The sequence below is a fragment of the Balaenoptera physalus genome (genome assembly GCF_965194825.1).
Source record: "Balaenoptera physalus genome assembly, chromosome: 11".
Classification (NCBI taxonomy): domain Eukaryota; kingdom Metazoa; phylum Chordata; class Mammalia; order Artiodactyla; family Balaenopteridae; genus Balaenoptera; species Balaenoptera physalus.
In genome coordinates, this window is record NC_138896.1 from 27,699,985 (window position 1) to 27,722,001 (window position 22,017).

Sequence of the window (22,017 nt, forward strand, 5' to 3'; positions counted from 1 at the left end):
CAGTCCTACTTATTTGGTAACCTGGTCATAATAGGCAAGATTTTATACTCGTGAGTCCAATGATGGTGTCCCCGCTGCCAGGAGATGCTATGCCCTAATGGGATGTGTTATGTCATCTCTACTTTTTCAATTAGATGTATCCATCACTGAAATACATCTTTTCTTGCATGAAACAGTCAAACCCTAAAAAACCACATTTCTACTTTGACCCTAGGCTAATGAGTTACTTAATTAACCTCACAGTTTAACCAATTCATCAACCTGAGGAGTAATTCTGTAAAATTCACACAGATGGCAGCCTATGCATATAAGAGAGAAACTTCTTCGGTGTCAGGAAAAATATTGAAAACCTAAGGGCATCATCCAAAAATTATTCTCAAGCGTAGCTGAATGATTTATGTGAAAGCCTGTAGTAAATAAGAAAGGCCACAACTTTCGTTGGTAATAATGTGTTGCATGCAGGTATCGGGACAGTCTGTTAAGTGGATGTGCATAATATGAGAATGAAAGAATGCCTGGGAGAACATCCGTCACATAGTCCCATAACTAGTGTGGACACAGTCCCGTGTCCTTTGATTTGTGTGTGACTCATTCAAATAAATCACAAAAATGTGCTATCCTTTTCTACACAAAAGACCTCATATTTGTAGATACAAACTTTGTCTCTTTTTAGTAGATTTTCTGCCTTTCATCTACTTTGAAGAAAAACCCAACAAAATGTTTCAGCTTAGCACAATTGACACACATCACGAGTTAGGAGCACACACTCCAGAGCCAGAAGAACCTGGATTCCAATTCTCTTTTTGCCATTATTGGTTGTATTATCCTGAAAAATTATGCAACATCTCCGCGCCTCAGTTTCCTGATTTGAAGATGGGGATAACAATAGTACGTCCCTTGTAGAATTGCTATGAGTAAAGATGAGAGAATATACATATAGAATTGGTAAGAGGTCCTGGCATGAAGTATTAGCTATGATTTGCTATTATTATTATTCATAATTTAGATGGAAATGTGTAATACTATACATGTTTCTAATCACAGAAATATTTACTTATTGAGCATGTAGCATAAGATTTATCATGTCACGGTTGTATTGCACAAATTATCACATTAAAACTTTTGAACAAGCTGCTGGGTATGAATTGTGGGGCATATTTTACAGATGAAAAAAAACTGAGATTCAAAGAGATTAAATAATGTGTCAGAGGTAAAACTACTAATAAATGATGGGATGAGTTTCTAACCCTGGTCTGTTCTACTGGAAGCATTTACTTAAATTCTTTAATATTTCTGAAAGAGAAGCTACAACTGAATGTTACTGCCAGATTGTGATTTTGTAAATTCAAGGGCTAAAACAATGGATTGAAAGATTTGTCTTCCTCTTCCAACCAAAATATTTAAGAGAGGTGCTGTGATTTAAATTGTTAGCTAATACAATTGAGGATATTGCTAGCCTTGGATTTTTAGAAACAATAAACTAGAATCTTACCAAAGAAATGTTTATAAGGCCATGTGCTTGTATTTCACCTGTAGAACTGGAGTGAAGAAGCTTCAAGAAATGCCAGAATGTTGTCAAAAGATTGTGAATTGGTAGAGAGCAATGCACTTAAGAGGCGAATTACAAGTAGGTATATGACACACCTTTCTGCTCAAAAGTTCTCAGGAATTGTTAAGTAACCTGGTATGGGTAAGGTAAGTCATCTAGCCTATATTTACATTTGCCCCATAAATGGTAGCAATTGTGGCCCACTGCACTGTTTCATTATTATTAATTTTTGAAATTGGAAATTCAAAATTTCAAATTCCTGATTCTGGTCACCAAAAGAAAAGAATCAAAGCTCTCACTATCACAGAAGAGTTCAGTAATGTGAAGATGACTAGCTGGAAAGCTGTATAGCTAGAAGGTTTCCACTCTGTATATTTATTTCAGCTTCTCACAATATTACCATGGGGCTATCTTTAGCTTTGGAACACTAATACAGTTGAGAAGTGAGTTATATCCAACTCTACTGAGCTGCCCATGAGAACAATTTTAGGCGCTCAAAAATGAGTCCATCTCATGCCATGTATATTAGGTGGATCCCTGCTGGTTTCCAGAAAAGCCATCAGTACCTCCTACACAAGTAGACATTAATAACATTTATAGGATACTTGTCTATTATAAATATTTTAAAATATTAATGAAACTTCCATATTTACAGATCACTAGGCATCTTTTCCCAATGCTAAGTAGTGAATTAGCAATGTGAGTCCCCCTGCTATATTTACAGATTATTGGGCATCTTTACCCAATGTTGTCGAGCTGTGAATTAGCAATGTGAGTCTTCCCTGCTCCAGAGAAGGGCAGTTTACTCCCAAATATCATATTTGATCAAGGCCCACGTCACAAGAGGATGGATGGTTAAATGAGCACATATTTATTTCAAGGTCTATGCATGATGAATACCTCTGTGTGGCTGCTTTCAAGCCATGGGCCTGGTTACATTGCATAGGTTATTCTGATTGGTTTCACCCTTCTCCATCAGCTTGGACATGGCAGAGACTGAGATGTTGGTTGATCTGATTCCCAAGCTTGCAGATCATCTCCTACTGTCAAATTCTCAGCAAACTTGAGCACCACAAGTTTATTCATCAGTGAGAAAGAAAATTGTTAGCAGAGATAGAGCTGAGTTTGCTTCCTCTTATCAAACATTGCTTGGATGCCCAGTGAAACATTTGTAGAATAAAAGTACGAAAAGTATCCTTATAAAGTATTTCCAAATTTTGTAGAGTATGACCTAGATCTTTTTCCTCCTTTCAGATACTTTTTGTGGAGAAAATATGCATCTGACATCTTATCCTATCTCATGGTCAAACGTAATCAGAATCTGGTACAGTGAGTCTAAATATTTCAAGTACGGGGAATGGACCCCGACAGACGATGACGTGATGATCGAGCATTACACACAGGTAAACTGTGTGCTGGCAAATATACCCATTGGTTAAGTGACCATAAGCATGCGTGGAAAATAGGCGAATGAGAACCATGGGAAATCATTCTATCCATTTTATGCAAACTTACACCCTTTAAAGATTTTTGTTTACTTTTAGTGGGAAATAATATTTGGAAACCAGTATCTGGGATCTGGGTATGTGCAAGGACAGAGAAAAAACTAGGGAAGGGGTTGGAAAAGGAGGCTGAAACCTGATAAATGCAAGAGTGGAAGGAGATGAACACAGAAGGGAAGTGGGACTATGTCACTGCAGCCTTATTAGCTATCATCAATTTTACATTGTATTTTAAATGCAATAGAAGTCATTAAACAGGTAAGTGATTTAACCTGATTCATGTTTTTAAAATACCATTGGGCTTCAGTGTAGATAATAAATTAATTCTACAAAAATGACTTTGAATATCTAAATCAGGTGAGTTATTTTCCAGTAAAAAATAAATTAACAAAACTCATCCAGAATGGATAGATTTAAACATTGAACATGTAAGAAATACAAAAATGGAAAAACAGCTGTTGTCCCCAAAGCAGAAGACTCAGATGTGACCGCAAAATCTATAATAAAATTTACTTAAAATAAAGCCTACTTAAGATTAATGTTAAAAGCTGACAAAGATAGTACATTTAAAACTCATAGACTTAAATCACTTATGTATAGCAATGCAGACATTTCTAAGTAAAAGATTAGCAAATAGCATTCTTCTTTTAAGACTGATATCCTTGGACAAAAGCAGTATGTGCCAGGAATCCAAGAATGTTATAGCATTAGACCATTTATTTATATAACTTACGTTATCAGGCAGAGGATAAAAACCAAAATAATTACCCAGAGAGCTAAAAATATGACAAATGTGTGACGTCAATTCCTACTTTCCATTTCTTTTAGATAAAAGTAGACTAGCCCCACTATTTCCATCAAAAGAGCATGAGCTCTATTACTTTGGAATAGTAATTTAATATTTCCTCTTCCAAACACTTATAAGGTTTATTATTTAATCCCCACCATATACCTATGATGTAAAAGATAATATTATTATATTCCATTTTAGGAATAGGAAAATGAAATTTCAAGACATAAAGCAAACTGGTAAATACCATCCCACCAGGAAATGGTAGAGACAGACTTTGAACCTGACTCAATTTTTTCTCAAAGGTCAACTCATTACTCTCCACCATGCCAGTTTTTTGATGATTAATTAAAGTTCCTTCCATGCTTTGATTTTTATATAATCACCAAGCAGCCTTCATCAGGTTATAATATATCCCATATAGATTTGATAAGAAGAAGAGAATGAGTCAGGGTCAGCGATGGCAACTGAGTATGCATATGTATGTGTGTTATCTAGACACATGGGAATCTTCCTGTTTCTAGGAGTTCCTAATAAGCCATGCTCAAAGCATCCTAAAAACATGTGTGTTTATTTTCAATCAAGGATAACAATATTCAGAGAGTAATCATTTAGCAAAATATCAAATTGTTAATAAAATAACCTTATCTTTACAGGTTGTTTGGGCCACTTCTTACCTTATTGGCTGTGGCATATCATCATGTCGTAAAGGAATTCAGTATCTCTACGTTTGTCACTATTGTCACGAGTATGTATTTTACAGCTTAGTTTCACATAGCTTTTAGAAATGTATTTCCCTTACTAGTTTCCCTAATTTAGTTTCTCAACCATTATAAAATAAAACTCAAATAAATATTTCTTTTCAGTTAATAACTTTAGGGATACAATGTCTTTTAGTCAACACCTAAAACACTACACCCCCACACACATATTTTTATTTATATTTTTCTAAATAAATCTATATCTCAATATAATGTTCAAATTAGGCACTATTACCAGTCATCTCGCTATGTGTTATTCCTTCTTCAAGTAGCATTAGTTAAGAGAAACAAATTTCATCTAGCTTAAGCAAAAAAAAAAAAAGGATATTTATTTTAACAGTGCAAGAGTATTTTTAGAATGCAAGGGCAAAAATGCAGTGGAGTATCAAGAATGAACAAATGAAAAAGCCAAGTGTTTTTGTATTTAGCATTTTAGTCTTGGCATATGTATTTCCTTTAGAAATTAAATTTACATGTTACCAAAGGTGTGAGCAACAATTCCAAGAAGAGATCATCTGATTGCTCTGGTTAGGGACAGCTGTACTCCTTTGTCTTGTCACCTCTGGTTATGAAGCAAGGTCAACTTCCGAAAAGGGTAATTGCAAGAACCCACAGGGACCCACTTGTGTGGCTTGAGTGGTGATTATCAGAAAGCAGGGATTGTTCTGAGCTGGATACAAACCTCCATTAATTTACTACAAATGCCAGTTTAAATGTTATTCTGCTAAGGAAAGTTGTTGGTCTGCATATGTCTCCTTCAGCTACCTGTGTTTACTTGTTCAATACACAAGTCTTTCCTCCATAAGATGAGCTCCAAGTATGGTATTTATTGAACTCCCATCTCCCATGTGTGTAGCACAATAAAAGATACACAATATGAATCAATGAAACTGATTTCTCTCATAGTAAGTTACCATATTTACACTTTAAATGAGGTCTCCACTATCCCTGTAGATTCAGTAGATGTAGCATATTCATACAATAGCTCTATGTGAGCTCTTTTCTGGTTTTATCATGTCTTGATTTCAGTACTTAATATTTGTTGTGATTTTATCTGTGTGATTAGTACTAAAGACAGTAAGGTCTCCTTGCATATACAATGCATCAATTGTACTAAATCCTTGTGGGAGCTCATGGTCTGCAGTAAACTTCTGACAACACAAAAAAGAAAAATAGAATACATGGGGCTGAGATACAAGAATTTTCTCAGCCAAAGATGAGGCCAAGAGTCTGACAAAACCCCTTGCTGAATTAAGTAATGTTTCTTTTATAAATCCAAATTTTAACAATTCATTCAAGGAGAAATATATCAGATAGAATGTTGTTTCAACTAGAATATTTACTTTATTTTTTATGTAATATTAAGTGAAAATCAGGAGTTTGGGGTTTTTTGAGCATGCACAAGCCACTTGTTCTCCTTGCTTGGCCCTGCAATAAACCTTCCTCTGCTCCAAAAGAAAAAACAATTTAAGTGAAAATCAGCCATAATCCCCATTGTTTTCTTAGATATCTAAGGGAAGACCGTCTTCTCTGAAATTTTAAATTGGCTCAAAACAGGAAATTCTCATCTATTCTCTCTCCCCAAACTCCAACACTGGCTTTATCCATGTTGTTGTACTTTCATCTTTTATAATAGTGCATGTGTTTTTACAAATGACACTGACATGTATCAAAATTCTCATGACATAGGGCAAGATGAAGTTAGAACATCTCCAATTTGACTCACTTAAAAATTTTCTTACATTATTAAGAATGATGCCCTTTTACATAAATGTTTATCAAGTCCTTATGGGTATAAATAAGGCTAAGAGTCCTATCATAAATGTTTCTAAAGCCCCCTGCTTGTTAGAACTTGACTGTCCAAAGAGATGCAAATTGTCTAAATATTCTGAGCACCTCAGAGTTGCCTGCGGTATATTCAAAAAGATAAATTATTCTCATTCTAAGGCTAGAAATCTTACATGTCTTAGAGATTACATACAAGTGGTTACAAGTGGTTTTCAAAAATTGTTTCATTGTCTTAAACTATTTTAATTGATTTTCAATAGTGAGTAAAATTTTATATGCATTTTTCAAACGTCAATTTTATTAGGCCCTTTTTTCTTTATTCTTTTTTAAGGGGCAATGATCCTGACAAAAAGAATGTACCTTATAATAAGGGAACTCCATGCGGAGACTGTCCAAATAACTGTGAAGATAAACTTTGTAGTAAGTTTTACATCTCAGTGTGCTTACTCTTGACTGTTGATCTGGGAACCATATGTCCTTAAAATCAAGCATGTAACAATATTGTACTTTTCTATTACTTTTTCCTCAATCATCCCAAAGGAAAAATCAACATTATCTGATTTCCCTTCCCCCACCCCCAGAGCGACCCAGAAGACCACTGATTAAATCTATTGGATTGGAAATTAGAATGTCCAAGTCTAAACTCAAGTTTCCACCCTAAAGCTTAAAGTTCCCACCCTAATATGGGCACCTCGGATAACATGTTAATATAAGTATAAATTTTTCTCTGCTCTATAAAAAGTTTCTTGGCTCTCTTATTGCAGCCCTGAAGTTAGACATCTTGCTTTCAGGTTACCAGTGTTCTCAGATTACTTGCGGGTCATAACCTCCTAACCTGCCTGACCACTTATCGGGGCCGGTAATTTCTTACTGAGTGATCCTTATTCTTTGAAGTTTCCGCTGACACATTGGAAGATATTAGCTGATGATCACACTGTCTGTGTATCGCACTTCCTTTTATTTCCTAAGTAAATCTTACCTAGGTTAATGCAGTATTAACCAAATGAGTTCCAATTACATGTTCATTTCCTTAGATAGCAAAAGTTTCTTTTTATAGAGCTTCCTGCAGGCATAATTCCTTACTCCACAGGGATATGTTTACATCATAATTTTCAATAAGTTTGTGGAGAAATAACAAACCTCCCCCGCCCAAAAAAAATATCCTTTACCTTCAGATTTGTAAGACCAAAAAACTTATTTTCCTTCACCTGACCAGGTCATTCTGTTTGCTTTTAAAGCAAGGAAAATGTAATCTCTTTCCCTTTACCAATTTCTCTCACTCTTGCTCTCTCTCTCTCTGTCTCCCTCCTCCTTCCTCCTCCTATCATTTTCAGTAATTCATTTCTGAAAATAAATGTACTTGGAGAAAGATCAAATATCTACTAATTATCTTTGCTACAGGGAATGGGGTAGGTTTTTTTTATCCAAGAGACAAAAGCAATGTCTACAATGGAATTGAAAGATGCAATAGAAGTAAAATGAGAGTAGAAAAGAAAAAAAGTATTACTTAATAATATTGACTATATAACACAGACTATACATCTCTTAAGCCCTTACTCACCTATAAAGGCATGAGAAGATGAGAGATGAGCTTTTGAGTCAATATTGGGTAACCCTGCTTCTTCCTTTCAGCGAACCCTTGCGTCTACTACGATGAATACAGTAATTGTAAGACACAGACACGAGGAGGTCCTGCCTGCAGCCACCTGTCAGTTCAAAGACTCTGCAAAGCTAGTTGCCTGTGTCCCACTGAGATAAAATAGCCTTTTGTTATTTGCAGCTGTAATGTGCTGTTGAATCATACCTTTGACCTTACTTTGCTTCAGCAGTTTCCCCTGCATTTCATGTGGTTTTAATTACACCTGAGATCTTAATGTTCACTAATCAAATATGGGCATCAGTATGTTTACGACAGTGCCCCTCACTCCTGTTCTGATACATCGTGAAGTAACATTGTTTTAAACTTTCTTAAAGCTGGGGTGAATATGATTGATGAAATATGATTGAACTATGAAATATGGAATGAAATATGATTTAAATATGAGGCAGTTCAACACCTGCCTCATATTTAAATCCTGTGATGTCTCGTTCTCGGGCTGGCATGATTCAGTGGATTGGATAACTGATTCAGCAACCTGTACTAAAGGAGGGTCTTTCCCTGTTTGACTCCTTCCCCTGCTTTCCCAGGTCTCCAACCGCGCTGATGTTTGTCCTTCCTGTACAATTTACACGCACGAATAATTCTTCACTTCTCAACTTCACTTCTACCTTAAATCAACCATTAAAACAATCCACAAAGCAAACAAAGAGTCCAGTCTCATGACTTGAAAGGTAAACACTGGTTAATTGGAAATGATTTAAATGTCTCATTGTTTCATTGCCATGTCTATACACATTTGTAAAGCAGGGCAAGAAAACCGTGTGGGTGCTTAATTTAACAAAAGATGTATTCATCATTGATTACATGCAAGGGGTAATCCATATACGGAGGATATTGTCTCCCTCGTTTCAAACCGAACTGGAACATTAAAGAAGCCTAGTGAGGAGGGCTGTAGTCAACAAAGAGCCCATGGCTCTTCACTGGCTGAGTCCGTGCCAGGAAAGAAGAGTCTTTCATCTTCCTGTTGGGCTCTGCTCTCCTCACAGGGCATGAGAGCTCCCCCTTCTGGTCTCCTGACCCTACCTCATTGAGGTTTCTGTTTATTAATCTTTCATGAGGGCAACTTTTTGAATACTTCCCAACCTCACTCCAATGACCACAGCTTATCAGGCGTGTTTGTGGACACAGCAGCATTCTTACTCCTAGACTTGAAATCTCACGGTATGTTCCAGGGTCACCGTCAGGGGGAGTGTCAAGACTGGACTCAGGAACTCAAATACATTGCTCTATTAAAAACAGACGTGTGGGGCCTGCCTGGTGGCGCAGTGGTTGAGAGTCTGCCTGCCAGTGCAGGGGACACGGGTTCGAGTCCTGGTCTGGGAGGATCCCACATGCCGCGGAGCGACTGGGCCCGTGAGCCACAATTGCTGAGCCTGCGCGTCTGGAGCCTGTGCTCCGCAACAAGAGAGACCGCGGTGGTGAGAGGCCCGCGCACCGCGATGAAGAGCGGCCCCCACTTGCCGCAACTAGAGAAAGCCCTCGCACAGAAACGAAGACCCAACACAGCCATAAATAAATAAATAAATAAAAATTAAAAACAAAAAACAAAAAACAGACGTGTGTGGAGACAGCCCACACTCTGTCTATGGAATGTGTATCTCTCTAAATAAACCTGCTTTCAGTTTAAAAAAAAAACACAGATGTGTGTGTGTGTGTGTGTGTGTGTGTGTGTGTATGTACATATACTAATGGATGTCCAGAAACCTGTAAAACAAAGGTAGTAAAGAGCGTCATTGAGGGCAAAAACCTGATTAGATTGTTGGGTTTGTAGTGGAGAGCAAATGGGCACAAAAATGGATCCAGATTACAGGGAAACTTGAAGGAAAGACAAACTGGATGACTTGGATTTGATGCCATAAGAAAAGGTAATACATCCTGATTCTCAATTTAAAAAGCTCTACAATAAAAACTCATTTCTCTGCAGATGTAAATGGAGGCATGTGTAATAAAATGATCCAAGATATGCAGATGGACAACTGCCTATATTAGGGGTCATTGTTCTAAGCATTTGGTAACCTGGTCATAAAAGCTAGATTTCTTTACTAGTGAGGGCATTTGTATTCCCTTTGCCAGAAGATCTTATGCCCTGATTGGGTATTTTCTGTCAGTTCTACTCCTTCAGGTACATATAGTTTGATAGAAATATGTCTTTTGGTGTGAAATAATTAAAAGCTGTAGAACCACGGTTTTTTCTCTGTGCCCGGCTGAGTTACTTCATTCACCTCAGGGTTTAGAAAATTCATTCACATGAAGGGTAATTCTAGAAAATGACCACAAGATGGCAGCATATACATATTATCGTTAAACTTGTTTTGAAGCCAAGGAAAATTGTTAGATTGATATCCTAAAATTATTCTAAAGAGTAGCTAAACGATTTGCATAAAAAGATTATAGTAAAAACAAAACAAAACAACCTCCACACTTTGTTGGCAACAGGTCACAGTCCTTTAAGTGGATGTACACAATGAAAGGATAATAGTGTTAGGGAGGTTATTCGTCCCCCACCTACTGATTACTTGTAGAATAGCTGTTGCTGACAACGACCTGATAACATATCTGAGCCTCAGTTTCCTCATTTGCAAATGGGAATAATAATAGTCCCTCCCTTGAAGAGTTGATGTGAGGGTAAAGTAAGGGGAAAATATATACAGAATTCCTAACAGATCCCAGCATGTTGTGTTAGCTATTAATTTTTATTATTTTTATAATGCACAATTTTCCATTGAGATGCCTGACACTATAGTTGCTTCTAATCAAAGCTGTCATTTATTAATTGTGCTCATAGTACAAAGTTTAGTATATCACAATTGTATTGCATGGAGTATCTCATGGTAATAAAGGTATATACATGGCCTTCATTAAGTTGAGGTAGTTTCTATTCTAGTTGTTGAGTGTATCACAAAAGGGTGTCGAATTTGTTCAAACACTTTTGAAACAACAATTGAGAAGATCATGTTTTTCCCCCCTTCCTTCTCTTAATGTGATCTATTAAGTTGATTTATTTTTGTAGGTTAATCCATCCTTGATTCCAGGAATAAATCCCACTTGGTCATGGCATACAATCTTTTTAATATACTCCTGAATTCAGTTTGCTAGTATTTTTGAGGATATTTTCAAAAATAATCCTAAATTTTACTGTAGTTCCCTTTTCTTCTAATGTCTGTTTATGGCTCTGATGTTAGCATAACACTGGCTTTCCAGAATAAATTAGAAAGTTATCCCTCTTCTTCAATTTCTTGAATGAGTTTGAGAAGGATTCATGTTAATTCTTCTGTAAATATTTAGTAGAATTCACCAGAGAAACGTCTGGTTCTGGGCTATTCTTTGTTGGGAGATTTTGCTTACTAATTCATTCTATTATGTATAGGCCTACAGAGCTTTTTTATTTCTTCGTGACTTAATCTTGACAGGTTGTGTGTTTCTATGAATTTGCCCATTTCTTTTAGGTAATTCAATTTTTGGCATACTATTGTTCATAGCACTCTCATAATCCTTTTTCTTTCTGTGATTTTACTTATTTGTCATCTTTTTTCTTAGTCAAATCTAGCTAAATGTTTGTCAATTTTGTAGATGTTTTTGAAGAACCAACTTGTTGATTTTCTCTACCGTTTTCTATTCTCAAATTTATTTATCTCTGCTCTAATCTTTATTATTTCCTTTTTCCTACTACCTTTGGATTTAGTTTATTATTTTTCTAGTTCCATCAAGTGTAAAGTTAACTAGTTGACTTGAGGTGTTTCTTTTTATAACATAAACATTTACAATTATAAATTTTCATCTCTGTTTTTCTTCTCTGCAAACCATAAGTTTTTGGATATTGTGTTTCATTTTCTATAATTTGAAGACATATTCTGATTTCCCTTGTGATTTCTTCTTTTCCCATTGGTTGTTCAAAGTTTTGTGTTTAGTTTCCACATATTTGTGATTTTTTCACTTTTCTTTCTGCTGTTGATTTCTAGTTTTATTCCGTGTAATCAGAAAAGATACTTTTAATTATTTCATTTTTTTAACATATTAAGATTCATTCTGTAGCCTAATGCGCGTTTTCTCCTGGGAAATATGCTGTGTGCACTGGAGTAAAATGTGTATTCTGCTATTGTTGGCTGGCGTGTTCTTTGTATTTCCCCGTTGATCTTATGTCTGTCTGTTCTATCCAATATTGAAAGTGGGGTGTTGAACTCCTACTATTACTGTAGGGCTGTGTTTCTCTCCCTTGATTTCTTTCAGTGTTTGCTTCAGGTATTTGAGAACTCTGATGTTTGGTGAATACATGTTTTTTTTTTTAATAGCTACTTTATTTATTTATTTATTTATTTATTTATTTATTTATGGCTGTGTTGGGTCTTCGTTTCTGTGCGAGGGCTTTCTCTAGTTGCGGCAAGTGGGGGCCACTCTTCATCGCGGTGCGCGGGCCTCTCACCACCGCGGTCTCTCATGTGGCGGAGCACAGGCTCCAGACGCGCAGGCTCAGCAGCTGTGGCTCACGGGCCCAGTTGCTCCGCGGCATGTGGGATCTTCCCAGACCAGGGCTCGAACCCGTGTCCCCCGCATTAGCAGGCAGATTCTCAACCACTACGCCACCAGGGAAGCCCAATGCATGTTTATAATTGTTATATCTTCCTGGTGAAGTGACCCTTTTGTCATTCTTTGTCTCTAGTAAGTTTTTGATTTAGAGTCTATTTTGTATGATATTAATTTAGCCATTCCTAATTTAGCCCTCTTGTTGTTACTATTTGCATGGGTATCTTTTTCCATCCTTTCACTTCAACTTTTGTGTGTCTGGAGATGTGAAATGAATGTCTTGTAGATGGCGTATAATCAGATCCTATTTTTAATCCATTCTGCCAACTATATCTTTTTGAGAGGAGTTAAATCCATCTACTTGTATTTAATATACTTAGTGACAAATAAGGACTAACCTTAGGTATTTTGTTATTTGTCTTCTGAATGTCTTTGTATCCTTTTTGTTCCTCATTTCTCCATTAATCTCTTCTTTATTGTTCAGCTGATTTTTTGACAAGTTTTGATTCCTTTTTTATTTCCTGTTGTGTATATTTTATTATTTTTTGTGGTTACCATGGGGATTATGTAAAACACCCTAAAGTTATTAAAATATATTTTAAACTGATTCCAACTTTGCTTCAATTGCATAAAATACTACGTTGCAACTCTGCCCCTCCTCTGTTATTGATGTCACAAGTTACTTCTTTAAATACTGTGCACCCATTAACAGAGATTTATTTATTTTATTTTTTATTTTTATTTTTTTAAAGGTTTGCTTTTTTTTTTTTTTTTAATTTATTTATTTATGGCTGTGTTGGGTCTTCGTTTCTGTGCGAGGGCTTTCTCTAGTTGCGGCAAGTGGTGGCCACTCTTCATCACGGTGCACGGGCCTCTCACTATCGCGGCCTCTCTTGTTGCAGAGCACAGGCTCCAGACGCGCAGGCTCAGTAATTATGGCTCACGGGCCCAGTTGCTCCGTGGCATGTGGGATCTTCCCAGACCAGGGCTCGAACCCGTGTACCCTGCATTGGCAGGCAGACTCTCAACCACTGCGCCACCAGGGAAGCCCCAGAGATTTATAATTATTGTTATGCATTTGCATTTTAAATTCTGTAGAAAATAAAAAATTAGCTACTTTCAGGGGTGTGAGTCTCAGCCTATCAATAGGGATGCTATGGGTTAGAATGTCTGTGGGGGACTCACCTGGGCTCATACTATACGTGGTGCTTCTCACAAACATTTCCCTGGCCGGAGCCAGTGTTGTGGCTGGACTGGCCCCTGGGGTTCATATTATGATTGCAAATGCACCTCAGCAACAACCAGCAGGGAACTTTGAAAAGACAAGTTTTATTACTCACAAGTTGTGGAGAATACACAGCAAGCCTGGGGCCACAGAGTAAGCCCACAGCTAGAAAGAGAGAAAGGGAGTAGACTCAGGATTATGATTTTATTGGGGTCAAGGATGGATGCCTAGGGTTTTGCGCGTTCACTTTTTATTGGTGAGTGTAAAATGGGAATTAAACCATGGGAAGGGAAAAGCCAGCGTTCATCAGAGGGTCCGTTAGCTAGGTCAACCAGAGTTTTCCAAAAAGGGAACCTCATGGCTGGGACAGCCTGCTCCTCTCTCTGGTTGTATTCCTGGCAATGTGATTCTTCTACATAAATGTTTCTGAAGTGGATGCTTCAGCAATCCAAATGTTAATGTCAGGCACTTACATTACATTCAAAAAAGCTAACTGCCAGGCATTTACACTACAGTTACAAATCAAAAACTACAATGATATATAAAAAACTGTATTAACCATAATAAGTGTGCAGTTCAGTGGCATTAGGTACATTCACATTTTTTGGTGTAATCATCATCACTACCTATGTCCAAAATATTCATCTTTAAAATCTAAAACTCAGTAACTCAATTAATGGTCTAGCTCTCAGTCCCTGGCAACTACCATTCTACTCTCGTCTCTATGAATTTGACTACTCTAGGTACTTCAAATAAAGAAAATCATACAATAGTTGTCCTTTTTGTGACTGGCTTATTTCATTCAGCCAAATATCTTCAAAACTCATCCATGTTGTAGCATGTGTCTGAATTGCCTTCCTTTTTAAAGTTGAAAAATATTCACTTGTATGGATATACTATATTTTCTATATTCATTCATCTGTCAATGGGCACTTTGTTTGCTTACACCTTTTGGCTTGTGTATAATGCTGTCAATAAACATGGGTGTACAAATGTCTCTTTAAGTCCTTGTTTCAATCCTTTTTGGAATATACCCAAAAATGGAACTGTTAGATCATAAGGTAGTTCTATTTTATATTTTTGAGGAACTGCCATACTGTTTTCCCCATGGGCTGCATCATTTTACATTTCCACCAACAGTGCACAAGGGATCCAATTTATCCACATCTTCAACATTGTCAAGGTGTCAATTCTATCTAACTAGATCAAGAGAGCCAATGCAAAGTATAGATTTAAATCAAAATCTCAGCAAGTTATTTTGTGAATTTAGACAAACTGATTATAAAGGCTATATGGAGAAGCAAATACCCAAAATAGTCAACACAATATTGAAGAGAAGACCAAAATCAGAGGGCTGACGTTCTCTGACTTCAAAACTTACTATAAAGCTACAGCAATCAAGAGCATGTGGTATTAGTGAAATAATAGACATATCATTGGAACAGAAAAGAAAGCCCAGAATTAGACCCACATAAATAGTCAATTAATCTTTGAAAAAGGAGCAAAGACACTACACGGAAGCAAAGATAGTCTTTTCAACAAATGGTGCTGGAACAATTGGACATACACATGCAAAATGCAAAATTCTATAAACAGGCTTTACACTTTTTACAAAAATTAAATCAGAATGAATCACAGACCTGAATGCAAAATGCAAAACTATGAAATTCCTAGAAGACAACATAGGAGAACACCTAGATGACCTTTGATGTGGCAATGCCTTTCGAGGTACAACACCAAAGGCATGATCCATGAAAGAAAGAATTGATAAGCTGATCTTTATTAAAGGTAAAAACCTCTGCTCTGCACAAGATAATGTCAAGAGAATGAAATGACCAGCCACAGACTGGGAGAAAATGTTTGCCAAAGATACCTCCAATAAAGGACTATTATCCAAAATATACAAAGATCTCTTAAATAAGAAAACCCAATGAAAAAATGAACCGAAGACCTTAACAGACAACCCCACCAAAGAAAACAGAAGACAAAAAAGCATATGAAAAGACGTTCCACATGATATATCATCAGGGAAATACAAATTAAAACAACAATGGGATACCACTACATACCTGTTAGAATGGCCAAAATCTGGAACTCTGACAACAGCAAATACTGGCAAATATGTGGTTCAAAAGGAACTCTCATTCATTGCTGGTGGGAAAGTAAAATGGTACAGCCACTTTAGAAGACCGTTTGGCAGTTTCTTATAAAACTAAACATTCTCTTATTATATGATATAGCAATCTCACTTCTTGGTATTTACCCACAGGATATGAAAACTTATATCCACACAAATATCTGCACATTGATGTTTACAGAAGGTTTTTTCATAATTGCCCAAACTGGGAAACGACCAAGATGCACTTTGGTAAGTGAATGGACAAATATACTGTGATACATCCAAACAACTAATATTATGTAGTGCAAAAAAATGGAAACACATAGAGGACACTTAAATGTAGTGTCCAATGTGGTAGCCAATCTGCAAAGGCTACTTATTGGACGATTGCAACTATATGACATTCTGGAAAAGGCAACACTATGGAGATAGTAAAATCATCGGTGGTTGCCAGGGGTTTGGAGGTACGAGAGGGATGAATAGGCAGAACACAGAAGACTTTTAGGGCAGTGAAAATACTCTGCATGATTCCATAATGATAGATCCCTGTCGTTATATAGCTGTCCAAAGCCAGAGAATGTAAAACACCAAGAGTGAATCCTAATGTAAATATGGACTTTGGGTTATTATATTAAGATGGGTCAATGTAGGTTCATCAATTGTAACAAATGTATCACTCTGGTGGGGCATGTTGATAGTATGAGGGGATATGCATGTTTGGGGGCAAGGAATATATGAGAAATTATACCTTCCCCTCAGTTTTGCTGTGAACATAAAATTGCCCTAAAAATATAAACTCTTAGTTTATTCACACACATACACACGGGTATTTTTCTTTACATTATGTTTTTGTAAATAAATAAATATGACATTTATAGAATGTAAAAATTCAGAACTATTGCCAGTAGTGTTGCTATGTGTTATTGAATTTTTTTTTTTTTTTTTTTTGCCTTGCCATGTGGCTTCAGGGAACACAGTTCCCCAACCAGGCATTGAACCCAGGCCACGGCAGTAAAAGCCTGGAATCCTAACCACTAGGCCACCAGTGAACTCCCTGCTATTGATTCCTGAAGTTAGTATTATTTAAGGCAAAAAAATTTGAGCTAGCTTAAGCATAGAAGCAATGAAATTTATTTCAAGAATACAGGATTATTTTTAGAACTCAATAATAGCAATGTGGTAGAGTATCAAAAAGAGAAAAATCCAAGGGCTCTTGTACTTTAGTTCGAATATTGGTTTATGTCTTTAATTAAAAATTAAATTTACATGTTGCAGATTTCACCAGAGGTATTCCATCAGAGGAATCAGAAGTCCTAATTCCCAGAAAAGATAATCTGATTTTTTTTTTTTTTTGACCATGCCGCACGGCGTGTGGGATCTTAGTTCCGTGGAATCTTAACCACAGGACTGCCAGGGAATTCCCAAAGATAATCTAATTCTTTCAGTAGGGGCAGGGATACTCCCTTGACTCCTCAACAGTGGTTATAGAGGGAGATCAAGTTAAGACAAAGATGATACAGGGACCCATCTCTGTTGCTCAGGTGGTGATCATCAGAAAGGAGGGATTGTTCTGAGCTGGATATAGCCCCCACCATAGATGACTACAGATACCAGCTTAAATATCACTTCTGCTAATGACAGCTGATGACTGATCTACGTGTCTCATTCTGCTATTTGTATTTACTTGGTCAACACAAAAGTCTCCTCCCTAAGGTGAACTTCAAGCATAATGTTTAACCACTGTCTTCCGGGCATGTGGCACAGTAAAAGATGTTCAATATAAATCAATAAAATTGATTGATCATCATTTAGATTTTTCATTTGCTTATTTCCCCTAAAGATATTTGTTGTGTTCATTTTAAGTTTGTATTGACTTTTCAATAGTTCAGCTTCCTTTGGTATGTTTTGTCCCATTTTTGGCTTTCTCACATAAATTTTGAATATATTGAATTTTTCCCTATGAATACCACTTTATTTTTTCCTTTGGGTGTTTGGTGAAGTTGGAGAATTTCATCAGTTCTGAGAGGCTTTACGTTGCTGTCGATGGTCCCGGGCTCTCTATCCTCCATCCTCCCAAATGGACATTTCTTGTCCTCAAGATAACATCTCTGTTGCTCGGTTTCATAACTGCTCTTCTTCTTAATGGCTGTGTCCCTTTAACTGCTAATGGCTAAAGGCTGCCAAAACTAAGTATATTTATTGTTCTAGGTCCTCGGCTCCCGTCTCTAACTGCTTCCAGCATTGTCCCAGCATTTCTCTATAACTGGCAAAGGAAGAGCAGTAGATATTTGGAATCTACTGCCAGGACTTATTTTCAAGGTGAAGATACCATTTTCCCATTCCTTCTTTAATTTCATGTAGTTTCCTTATTTTGCTGAGTTCTTTGATCTAATTTCCAGGCTTAGCCAATACTCATCAAAGTTCACACCTCGTCCAACTGCTACCGCAATTAAGCCTTTCCTGATCTCAGTTACTGACTTGATCTAAAGGGCATGAAAAAGAGAAATAATGCCACAATTCTATCCAGCAACCTATCTCCTCTCCTTGGACTTTGGATACTTCCCACTGAGCCCATGTCTTTGCGTCCATCAAGAAAACATAAAGTTCCAACCATCTTAGGATCCATCAACATTATATCAGTTTTATAATTGCAGAAGTCTCTCTTAGAATTCCCATCTCATTTCTGTCATCTCTGGGGCTAGATGAGGGGTGAAGAATAAGTATTTATAGCTTATGTCTCCAGCTTATAGGAAACTTAGTGTTGTCTGGCCATATTTTGGAACGTATATATTCTTAAGGAATATTTCTATTAAGGTTGTGAGAATCATTTATCTTTCTCCCTTTAGTGAGTCTATCTAATAACTTCTTTCAATCCTACTTAATGCTGGAGACACAAAGACACACATTCTCATTCTTTGTCTTCTGATTAGCTAGATGTTACATTTAGAGAACTTTAAAAGATATAACTCTACTGAAGGATGGAAGTTTTTTTATGAAAACTGAGTGATTAACTGCCCTAGTCACATTCTTCTGTTTCCTATTGGAAATTGTAAACTCTGCAGTAATAAAATTTGTGTTAAGTGCATGAGATCGCTGGATGCATTTTTTAGAAGACAATTATGAAGGCATATAGAAGGTGTTTTCAAGTTTTGATTAACCAGTATATTACTTTATCTCATGATGAAAAAAACCTTAAAGCTAAGTTTTAAAAAAATCATAGCAGTTTAAGTATCATTAGAAAAATAACTCTGTTACCATGAATTTGAATACTCTAGCTCCTAATCACTGTTTTGTTAAAATTTGAATTGAAGGGATCACTTTTGAAAAACTTTCAAATCAAAAAGTTTTAGAACACAATTTCCTTATTATTTGTGGGGGACTAAGCTGCATTTTGGACTCTAGTGAATATGAAACACAACCTAATTTCAGCAGCACACTAATCCTTTCTTAGGATTAATTTGAGCTGAAGATGATTGGTCTTGTTTATTTTTAAATGATTCTTATTTACATTAGTTTAATAAAATTAAAATTCCCATCTTAATCCTCACAGCTTGGGTTCAGCCTATCCTGTGCTTATCTGAGTTAATAACAGAGTTCCACAGGAAGTCAATATGCAAAGACATTTCAGAATATATATATTTGTCATTTGGGTGGCTTAGTCATTTCATTTTGTCTGTATATTTATCTGATGCTTTTTGCATTTAGTAAAAATCCAAAAACAGTCCATACTTAACAAACAGAATTTAAACAATACTAAATTGTGTTCATATTTAATAATTGGTCTTAATATTTATGTAATAGTACTATATTAGTGAAAAGGATAGGTGAATAGATAAATCAACAACGAAAGAGCTAGATAAAACAGGTACTATAAATTTTCAGCCATTTACTAGTAGAAGAAATAATAAATTGTTTTCATTTCTTGTATAATATTTCAAGGCTGATTTTTTTTATGCCATTCTCTGAATTTAACAACCTTTGCTAATATCTTCCCCTCTTGAGTTCATTCATCACTATGGGGAAATAGACCTAGACTAGAAGCTATTAAAGGACTTGTTAGAGAAGCAGTTAGGGGACATAGTCATTAAAACAAACAAACAAACAAAATACTCCTGGGAAACCTGCCCAAGAACAACTGCAAAATATAGCAGAATATAACATTGTCTACACATGAAACATAGGTGAAAACTTGCTTCAATAAAATGCACATTTCAAGTTGATCTTTTATGTGTGGCATCAAAATTCATACTTGTGAGGAATGAATGAGGTAAATGTGGAGAAATGTCAAGGAGGTCTCCCCAGCCTATACATGCTGATTAAATTTTGTCCCATACACATATTTCTGAGTCATGACACTTGCCCCTAAAAAAATGTACACTTCCTAGAATGTACTGTCAACTTGCTCTTCTCATATTATGTGAAATCAAGTTTTCAAAGTATTGGCTGATGAAGCACAGTAACCTAGGAGTGAATATTAATATTTTAAGGTATTTAATCTAATGAAGATGCCATTAATTGGAAAATACACAATTATGTTGTGAACCACGTAGAAAGGAAACTGATCTTCGCTGTAAATACATCGGCCTCAGAAATCCCAGCAGGAGGATGGCAGAGTAGGAAGATCCAGAGCTCACCTCCTCCCACAGACACACAAAAACTACAACTCCATAGAGAACAACTCTCTCTGAGAAGAACCTGAAAGCTAGCAAAAAAAAAACCTAGCAGCTCTTCTACAACTAAGGATATAAAAAGTAAAACCACGCTGAGACAGGTAAGAGGGGGAGAGACTGAGTGTAGTTACTCCCAGTGTGGCGACCTACAAACAGGAGGGGACATCACGAGTACCGAGGTCCTCCCTAAGGAGCAAGGGTTTGCACCCCACATTAGGCACCCCAGCCCTGAGGACCTGCCCTGGGAAGATGAACCCCTCTAACACTGGCTTTGAAAACTAACAGGGCTAAATTTAGATTTTTTCACTTTGGTCCTTTAAAAAGCTCTTCAAATCTTTAGCAATCATGGATAGAGCATATCAAATTAACAGAGAAATAGGATACAATACTATTTATTGTTTAATTATTTTCGTTCCATTAATCCTGATACTTCCTTTGAGTTTTCCTTTTAAGAGAACTTGTGACTTCAAAAAATGTTTTGCTTCTCTTGAATATGATAACTCTCCTTGTGATATTATTTACTTAAGTTGCTTAAAAAATGAGTGTGTGTGTATAAAATTTGAGAATTTCTAAACATCTTATAATTATTTTCATTTTTACTTTATAAATGAAAAAATAAACCGTTTGAAGTTAAAAAAAGAAAAAAAAGAAAACTAACAGGGCTTAACAAGGACCTACTGTATAACACAGGGAACTCTGCTCAGTATTGTGTAACAACCTAAATGGGAAAAGAATTTGAAAAAGAATAGATACATGTATATGTATAACTGAATCACTCTGCTGTACACCTGAAACTAACACAACATTGTTAATCAACTGCACTCCAATATAAAATAAAAAGTTTAAAAAAAAAAAAAAACTAACCACCCCATATTTCAGGGCCTCTAGCCTTCTGAGATAGCCCATGCTCTGTCTCTGGAGTGTGCATCTCCCTGAATAAATCTTCTTTCAGTTTAAAAAAGAAAAGAATAAAAAAAACTAACAGGGCTTATGTCCAGAAGGGCCCGAGAGGGATCTAGGCAACTGAGACTCTGCTCTTAAAGGGCTCAGGCATAAACTCACTCTCTCCAAGTCCCTGCACAGAGGCAGCAGTTTGAAAAGCATCTTGGCCATACATGAAGGAAATTCATTGACTAATTTTACGGCAAGTGCCAAGCGGTGTGGATCTGCTGGAGCTTTCTTCAGGGACTGAAGTGCTGGGCAGGCACCATTTATTTTTACTCTCCCTCTACCTAGCCAGCTGGGCTCTGGGGGGTACCTTTCTGACATTTGTCATCTACCTTGCTAGTGTCGCTTGCCTTGCCCAGGTGTTTCCCTGCATATATGCCCCACCCAACCCACCCTCCCTGGCCAGCCCTCTTCCAAAGCAGCTATTGCCCTGCCACACCCGGTGGGCAACCTTGACTGGGACTGACTTTCCAGTGGGTGGCCT

At 36.7% G+C, this 22,017-nt stretch overlaps 2 protein-coding genes across 2 annotated transcripts in view; one reads left to right on the plus strand and one right to left on the minus strand.

The window, feature by feature from the left end:
- CRISP1 (cysteine rich secretory protein 1) overlaps positions 1-13,310 on the plus strand; it is a 32,557-nt gene extending 19,247 nt beyond the window's left edge. Inside the window, 6 exon segments of the mRNA XM_082411750.1 lie at positions 1,537-1,627; positions 2,804-2,952; positions 4,498-4,589; positions 6,722-6,810; positions 8,023-12,312; positions 12,640-13,310. Of these exon segments, the coding sequence (XP_082267876.1) occupies positions 1,537-1,627; positions 2,804-2,952; positions 4,498-4,589; positions 6,722-6,810; positions 8,023-8,153 (552 nt within the window). The 3' untranslated portion in view covers positions 8,154-12,312; positions 12,640-13,310.
- Positions 13,311-13,741: 431 nt separating this feature from the next.
- Positions 13,742-22,017, minus strand: part of CENPQ (centromere protein Q) — a 177,161-nt gene continuing 168,885 nt past the window's right edge. The window contains exon 9 of the mRNA XM_082411717.1: positions 13,742-15,947. Within this exon, the coding sequence (XP_082267843.1) occupies positions 15,942-15,947 (6 nt within the window). The 3' untranslated portion in view covers positions 13,742-15,941. The remainder of the gene's footprint in view (positions 15,948-22,017) is intronic.